The following is an 8,490-nucleotide window of genomic DNA, read 5'->3' as shown; positions in this document are numbered from 1 at the left end:
AATAGGCTATCAGCTACTGATAGCTATTTAATTAGGGACGAATCAGAGGACAGTCTCACAAAGACAGCATTTCTAAACACAGCATGCATCTGCACAAATACACAACCAACCAGCTTGTATATCATGTTTAATAACCCTTCTACAAAAAAATGTCATCTGGAGAGGGGAGAGCAGGAGGCTTTGCTCAAAGCGAGAGGCTCTTTCAAACAGTCTTATTTCTCCCTCATTAGTTTTAAGATTTCCTAAGGGTGGCAGGTATGTTATATGTACGCTGCTTACATAAGTTCAGTGCAATACCTGGCACACTTTAGGTTTTAAAAGGCACTTGAAAAGAAACGTGTCTAAATATAGTTTCTAAGCTTTGAGCAGAGCCTTCTGCACTCACCTTCTCTAGGCAGTGTTTATGGGGGGTGGAAAGAATGGGGAGAAGGAGGAAGAAAAGTTAAGAATTGAAAGAGGAAAACAACTAAGCAAATGGAGGGACAGTGGGAGGGTTTAAATTGCTCTCTCCAAATAGGAGAAATAGGGGTTAGAAGGGCTGAGAGGAGGTGGTGAAGAGAGGTGGCTGTGTTTATAAGTCGCTCTCTCCATACAGAGCGCTGGAGAAGGAGATGTAGTCCAGGGCACCGGAGGGAGTGTCGGGTCCGATGTACCTGGTCATGCGGCTGATGCAGTACTCTGCCTGCTCGGGAGGCAGCTCCCTGCGCAGCTCCTCTACTGTGATGTAATTCTGGAGAAAGCAGAGGGAGGTGTGATTTATGAGCACAGAGCTGATTTTCAAACTAAACCTTCTGGCTTTTCCACACACTTCACATTTTGCGGCCTACATACTTAAAATTTTAACTTCTCAACATCAAGTTACCAGTGTTTCCACTTAAGGCAAAAACAGCAACTGAGAAACATTATTCACCCACATTTAAATGGAAATGTTTGATTTAATTTCTGCAGTTGTAGTCTTCTTCAGATTAAGTAAAACATGAAGGTTTTACTTATTTTTTTCAGGATAAATGAGGAAAGATTTTGATTCCTTCCTTTTTATTTTAGAGGTTTACATCTGCTCTGGTAATTTCTCGTTCATTCTGGTCTGTTATAGTAGTTGTGTCACACAGTTTATACCCCTCGCTGTGTGAAGCTAACAGGATTTGGTATCTGTCCACTTACCTTGTCTGAGGCCAGAATCTTGAAGGAAGCCATGACCTGTTCTGCAGTGTCAGTCTCGGCTGTCTCGCGGGTCATGAAGTCGATGAAGGCTTGGAAGGTGACAACGCCCGTGTTGTTGGGGTCCACCAGAGTCATGATGCGGGCAAACTCCACCTCACCCTGTCGGAGGAAAAAACATTGTGTTACTTGAGCAATCTGTAGAATTCCAATTGAAGGAACTGTTTTTTAATTAATGTAATTAGAGAGTCGGGTAAAACACGTTTACATCCCCATTTTCAACAACTGAGATAAATTACAGTATCAAGATAAACAACAAAACTTTGCACTAACCAGATCGTAACCCATGGAGATGAGGCAGGCGCGGAAGTCGTCTGGGTCCATCATACCATTTCTTTTCTGCAGAGCAAAAACACAATTGTGGACTAATCAACAGCCAGTTCCTGACAGAATATGTGTTTTAATTTGTATTTAGTGTTATGACATTAAAAAACCTTGTGAACCTTTTAGAAAAGGTTAAATACACAAATGCGTGTAGATGTACTGATGATTCAGTCATGAGCTCTATCCTATTGTTTGTGTGTTGTCATGGCTACACTATCTAACACTACAGTACAAAAATGTAAATCACACACTGGCATCAAGTCTCAGGCTACGTATAGTTTCACAATTCCCTTTTTGTGTCTGTGTACATCCAGTCAAGGTCAGTGAACGCCTCACCCTGTCGAAGTGGTTGAAGGAGGCTCTGAACTCGTTGAGCTGCTCCTGGCTGATGCCCTTGGCATCGCGTGTCAGGATCTGGTTCTCCACCTCGTTGATGGTCCTGGCAATGGTGGTGAGCAGCTGCTCCCAGCCCACGCGGATGTGCTGCAGTGTAGGAGGGAAAACAGATTTTACACCCGTGAAACAAAAAAAGAGGTGGAGAGAGAGAGAGAGAGAGAGCGCGCAGCAGGAAAATGTCAAGTCCGTCTGGCTTTTTTGGAGTCACCTCCATGGTGTAGTTGGTGTGCTTGTTGTCGAAGATGAGGGACTCTTGGCTGAGCTGGTGGTCTCCCTCCAGCTTGTCGATGTTGGATTTGTAGTTGATGATGTTCTGCTCGTACTGTTTCAGGCTGTTCATCTGTTCCTCCAGGGAGCCGGCGATGTCCACTGAAACATGGCTGATCTCCTGCAGGTGTGCAAAGGAAGGAGCAGCAATGATATACAGTCATTTATTACTTTTTGTCATACATGTATAGGTATGAAAATGGAGCATAAATTTATCTAACAAAGATTTTTTTATATTTCATTGCTTTGCTTTTTCCTGTTGTCTGACAGTTTGCTTTTTTATAATCTGACCTTATTACACAGTGCAAGTTAGAAGTTATTTATCTATCACTGACAATGTGGTGTCACGTTACAGAAACACTTCACCTCCATCTTGGTTTGAATCCAGGGTCCGATGATGTTGGCCTGGGCAGCAAACTGGCGCCTCAGCCTCTCGTTGGCCTGCTGTCTGGCCACCTCCTCCTGAAGCATTTGGTCTCTGAGGGGCACGAGGTGCTTCACCTGCAGACACACAATTTCAGTACAGTAGTCAAACCAAAGCTGAGAATTTTTTCAGTGGCAACATGATTGGATGTGAGTAGCAGCACCTGAACACTAAAAACATGCAACCACTATATCCAAGTTTACATTTTTTGCTAAACAAAGAGCTTCATGATGAAACTTTACATACTTTAATTATACATTAACCACATTTTACAGTCAACATTTGCATCAGACTGTAAAAAGACTGTTCAACTGAATTAAATATAGTTTGTGAATTTAGTTTCTTGAAACCCAGAGACATGAAAAGCAAATATCCAAGTAGTTATTTCCACAGAAATAAATTAAGTTTCAGCACAGATGGTCTAATGAGAGTGCACCAACAGACTGAGCTCTGCAGCTATTTTAATTTCTCTTGAGAGCTCACAGGCAGCAGTGTTCAGCGTCACTCTAACATTATAATCTGGACTATTTGTGACCTGTCCCTATGTATGTACTACCTATTATTAACCAGATGACCAAATGCAGCTCGCAGTAGTTACCACTTCCGGTTCACATAATGTCATCGCAGTTAAGTTTGGGATAAATTATCAACAACAACATCGATAATAATAATAACAACACATCTTTTATTGCTCTGTGCTGCACATGCTTTTGGAGTTCCACTTGATCACTGGGTGCATTTGATTTGACTCACAGTGTCCCACTTAGTGCTGATATCCTGGGAGCTGAGGTTGGTGTAGGGGTTGATTCCAGACAGCTTGATGCCGTAGGTCTGGGCGATCTTCAGGATCTCGTTGTGGATGCCCAGGGTGGCCATGCGCTCCTTGTCAGCCTCAGGAAGAGTGGCCTTGAACTGGTCGTGAGCAGTGATCAGACTCTGTGACGGAGAAAGGTGACGAGGATGTTAAATGGTTAGACAACCCACCTGTAGAGAAAAATTATTTTCCTAGATTCCCAGGGCTCTAGTCTTGCAATGTTTCAGTGACTCCTCTGTAGATTTTGAGATGCAGATTTTGAGTGTACTTAAGCAATATGAGTATGTATGTGTATGTGTAAAATTCTTCACTGCTATGGTGAAATGTGACTGTGATAACAGCCTGTCAGCAGTACATCTGAACTCAACAAAATGACACAAAATTATTATGCAGTGGGTTGAAATTATTGTGCCCACACAGTTTTTACTTTTTCTTAGAAAATAATGATTTAAAGGGCGGCTTAGCCAATTTTCAACTTGCTTTCTATAGCTTTAGTTTGCTTTTACACTTCCCTCTGACTTTCCTGTATTAAAATATTACTCTCCTTATCGCTGAAAAACTCCTCCAGATGACATCACCAGGAGGACTTTTTTTGTCATTAGCAGTTCAGATTATGTCATCTAAAGGAGCTCTGAAAACGCAGGTTGACCACGATTACAAACTCTATAGTGTGAGCAAAAAGATAACATGATCTGAACTGAAGGTTCCTCCAAGTGACATCATCTGGAGGCATTTTTCAGCTGAAGTAGAGAGATATTTTACTATAGGGAAGTCAAAAGGAAGTTTAATGGCATTTATGTACATGTACTACTCAAATTACAACGAAAAGAAGCAAGTTCAAAATCAGAGAAGGCCTCCTTTCAGTGCCCGACATGATAGTAAAATGTAATACAACAAGTATTTGGCAGTATTATGACTACAAATACAATACAGTATACATAAAACAACATTCAAAATGTGGTTTGTGTGATTATGTACTGTGTCCCTGGTGCTGGATGGTACCTGAATCTCCTCAATGCTGTGGACAATGAACATGTCCTGCAGATCCTCCATGGCTCCGTCCATCCAGTTGTTGAAGGGCGCTGCCCTCTTAGCAAACTCCAGGTACAGCTGGTCAATGGTCTCCCACAGCTTCTCCACACGCTACACACACACACACACACACCACAGGATAGAAACTCATTATATCACAGCTAGTGAAAATGGAAAATGTGTAATCTAAGAGTGAATTACACACAAAATATTTCTTTTGCCAAAAAATAAAAATTTTCACAAGTATAACTTTGCTGATTGTATAATTGTATGATGCCGACATCCAAGAACTAGCGGCGACAAAAGACCAACTGCTGCTTTGACTTATAACACTATTCGTCTGGGCCCACAAGTGGTTCTTAAGAACCCCGCAAAGACGGAATGTATCCCAAACCTTTTTGTCTGAGAAGAAGAGAAAGTAGAATATCCGGGATTACCCAACTCATACTAACCACAGATAGTTTTTTCCTACTTCTAATCGAAGACGTGTCTCATAAGAATTTACTAATTCTAGTACTTTTGATAGTACTGGGGTCTGTTCTGATTTACTGACCATCAATGTTGAATGTATAAAGTGAGTGAATACCTCCAGTGAGTCCCTCCTCTTCTGGGTAAGCGTGCCCAGGTTGTCCCACTGGTCACAGATGCCCTGGCAGCGGGCATTGACTGTGGCTGCATCATGGTAGTCCAACTCACTGAAAGAGACAAGAGACCAAAAACCCACTATAATATTCTACATTCATATAGAAATCAAAAGTCAGCTGACTAACCTCTTTCTGCATTTAACTAAATTACACACAGTTGGCAGTTTATCGGTAAACCTGCAATTAACCCTCTCTTCATGGACCTGATACTGCTCATTTCAAGCTTCTCGGTCAACTGTGTTTACTCAAATGTCTATAATCATACTATATTTTAATACCATTATGCCATAATTTTGAAATCTAATGACATTCCACTTTGTCCAGCATTTGAGGGGTATCTGACAAAATATCTGCTGATTAATGTTCTGTTCTGATTAATTATGGGTGGCATGCATACATTTTCAGCATTGTGGATTAGAACAGCTCATATTATACTGTATATATCATCAAAGAAATCATCTCCAAACTTACTGTTGAAAGAAAAAAGCTCAGAGCAGTGGTGAGGAATAAGGAAATAGTGAGATCAGAGGTTTCTGCTCTTTTGTGAACTATTCTTTCATCTTTTTATCCTTCTCATTATGATGCTTTCCACTGATCTGTTCCTCCTTTTGTTCTTTATTGTATTGACAGTGTGCTTTCAACTCACCTCTCTTATCTTGACCATTAAGACTCCCGAAACACTTCGGGCATTCATTCGCTCCTTTCCTGTACCGACTACTGTGTCCAGATAAGCCCTCCTGCCTTCAGTCTAACACTCTTGTCAATTTATCCTCCTCTGCATTACTATTTTTTTTCCTGTTTCTTCCCATAATGCAAAAAAAAAAAAAACACCTATCAATATGTGCATTTCCACTCCATGTTTTCATCATTAAAAACTAAACAAAAACACTGAACTCCAACCTAAAAGGTGAAAAAGGTTTGTTTCTTTAATTTACCATTTCTAGCACACAACACATGTGCCAGCCTGTGTCTTACTTCAGTTCCTGGGCGATAGCAGCAATCTGCTCCACTCTGTCCTGGTGAGCAGCGAGGTCGCTCTCAAAGGCCTCGTGCTTCCTCATGAGGGCTCTGATCTCCATCAGAGAAGCCGACTCGTAGTCCTTCTGGGAAAGCAGGTCCTCCTTGCCTGAAATACACAGATGTTTGATCTTGATTGGAAACCTTTCAGTTTTAATTTACATTGCCTTTGGCCCTTTACTCTGAGTACAAGTGATTATGGCATAATTCTTAAATTATGCCCATAAATTATATTTATGGCTTCATAAAATATGAAGAGTGTTTTTTGGACTTACCTGCAGTCCATGACTCATGCATGGAACACTTTTGCTTGAACTTCTCAGCCAGATGATCGAGTCTCTCCAGACGGCGGATCTCGGTCAGCAGCCACTCCTCGTAGCCTTTCTCCACCTGCTCCAGGCTCTTCCAGGCATTGGCAATGTCCTGAAGGGCGCAGAGTGTTTTATTACTGTATACTATGTGCTAAAAACAAGGATTTTCCCCTATGATCTGCAAAAGTTTGAAAGAGTTAATTATTTGAAAGTTAATTCACTGGCTAAGAAAAAAAGTATCTTCAAAATGTGAATAATAAAAATTCATGCCTTGAACATTTTCATATCTATGCAAATCACTGGGAAAAGATTAGTCTGAGACAAATCTAATTTCTATTTGCTCTTAGCTTTTTGCAAGTGAACTCTCTAACCCCTTTCTAATGCTTTTTTCTATTTGTTAACTTTAACATCTGTTTCTATGAGGAACTATAAGAACAGTTGTATTTTTGCTGGATCACAGAACAGGGGTTTTGAATGGCTTTCCTAAGTTTTAAGGGATGGAAAACAACAAAGAAAGAGGTAATCTTTAAACCAATGTCTGACAATCCACAATGACGCAGCAGCAGCACAAATGTGAAAATCTGTCCCGCTCACCGACACCATCTTGCCCTCAGAGGGCATGAAGGCAGGCCTGTTGCTAAGTCTCAGCTTGGTCTGCAGAGTGTTGAAGTTGATCTCCAGCTGGCATTTCTCCTGGACTCGGGGCGGCTTGTGGATGCGGCGGTAGTCACGGAAATCCTCCAGCTTCTGCTGCATGGCGCGCATGGTCTGCTCGGCCGCGCGGTTCTCCAGCCAGGGGATGGTGCGGCGGATCCACTCGAGCAGCTACAGAAGCCAGGGGATATGAAAATAATTTTTCTTAAACTCTACTCTCCTATACCCTAACCCATTTGTGTTTCCAGTAAGAGGAATATAGAGTTGTTTTGTGATTTTCAATTCATGTGTCACTGGGCTCATTTCATCGGGTTAGGTCACAGTAATAGTGGTTATGGTCGACTGATGTAAAATTTGAAAAATCGAGATCTAGAAGATTTCTCATTAACACCTTTTTGATTTTTTTCATATTAGCTGGCTGTTGGCCTTCTCTTAATCCTTCTCAAATCCACTAGTCTTTCCAGAGGCATACCTGCTTTATTCATTAAAACTATTTAATTATTCAGATGGAAACAATTGTGAATACAATAATACTTAAAAACAGTAGGTGCTGCACTTTTGCAAACAACTACACATATTATGTGATTAAAACAAGTGCATTTAGCAAGAATGTTTTATATACTTTGAGCTTCCTTTAAAAAATAAAGGATGATCTACAAAAAAACTTGCCTTGCCTTTTTCTTAGTCTGGGCTACAAGCGTACCCCCACAGCCTCACAGTGACACAGCTCTTGTGGGTTTTGCTTTGTGCATCTTTGTGCAGTTATGCAGAGTTTTGGGTTCAGCTCAGCGATTCTCAACGAGCATCTGCAGAGAACCTTTGCTCATTCAGTTCATTCTCACTCAGACACTTTTTCCCACATGTTGATAAGTTAATTATAAAAGTTGTAGTGCAAGAGGCAGCCAAACCCACTCTTTATCTTTGCATTTATGAATCTAAACAAAAATGTCTCAGAAGGATTGAATATTTACTGAAGTTACAGCCCTTCATGTAAAAATGCACAGCTCTCTCTCAAATTGAGCAGAGTGTTTGAATCACATCAGAGAAAAGGAGCTGCTGCTGTACGTTTGGTCAGCGTGTGACCATGCCCTAACTGTGATGCTCAAGGAATGTGTGGGCTGCCCTAATTTAACCAACAGTATAGTCATGTTACAGGTTGATTATTAATTATTAACATTAGTGTATAGTCTTCATTTGTGTGTATTGTGTCTACATACTGTTCTCAGCTGCTCGTTTATTTCTGTTACTGTGATACTTTGATTTTCACTCATCGGAACACTGATTTGCCCGCAGCCCTTTTAAAACCACGTCATAGAAAGTCAGTAGGAGGATGAGAAAGTAAAGAGAAAAGCTGTGGGCTTGAACTGAACATTTAAGTATTGTTGCAGG

General features: G+C 41.0%; 1 protein-coding gene across 1 annotated transcript in view; it reads right to left on the bottom strand.

Annotated features, from left to right (window-relative positions):
- Positions 1 to 110: 110 nt before the first annotated feature.
- actn3b (actinin alpha 3b) overlaps positions 111 to 8,490 on the bottom strand; it is a 30,674-nt gene continuing 22,294 nt past the window's right edge. The window contains exons 10-21 of the mRNA XM_067523391.1: positions 7,042 to 7,272; positions 6,412 to 6,559; positions 6,095 to 6,245; positions 5,062 to 5,170; positions 4,446 to 4,586; positions 3,383 to 3,565; positions 2,572 to 2,706; positions 2,147 to 2,326; positions 1,879 to 2,025; positions 1,492 to 1,557; positions 1,162 to 1,320; positions 111 to 730 (exon numbers count right to left, since the gene is read on the bottom strand). Coding sequence (XP_067379492.1) covers positions 572 to 730; positions 1,162 to 1,320; positions 1,492 to 1,557; positions 1,879 to 2,025; positions 2,147 to 2,326; positions 2,572 to 2,706; positions 3,383 to 3,565; positions 4,446 to 4,586; positions 5,062 to 5,170; positions 6,095 to 6,245; positions 6,412 to 6,559; positions 7,042 to 7,272 — 1,809 coding nt within the window. The 3' untranslated portion in view covers positions 111 to 571. The remainder of the gene's footprint in view (positions 731 to 1,161; positions 1,321 to 1,491; positions 1,558 to 1,878; positions 2,026 to 2,146; positions 2,327 to 2,571; positions 2,707 to 3,382; positions 3,566 to 4,445; positions 4,587 to 5,061; positions 5,171 to 6,094; positions 6,246 to 6,411; positions 6,560 to 7,041; positions 7,273 to 8,490) is intronic.

This window comes from Channa argus, chromosome 12 (genome assembly GCF_033026475.1).
Source record: "Channa argus isolate prfri chromosome 12, Channa argus male v1.0, whole genome shotgun sequence".
Taxonomy (NCBI): Eukaryota; Metazoa; Chordata; class Actinopteri; order Anabantiformes; family Channidae; genus Channa; species Channa argus.
This window is presented reverse-complemented; position numbering and strand designations above follow the sequence as displayed.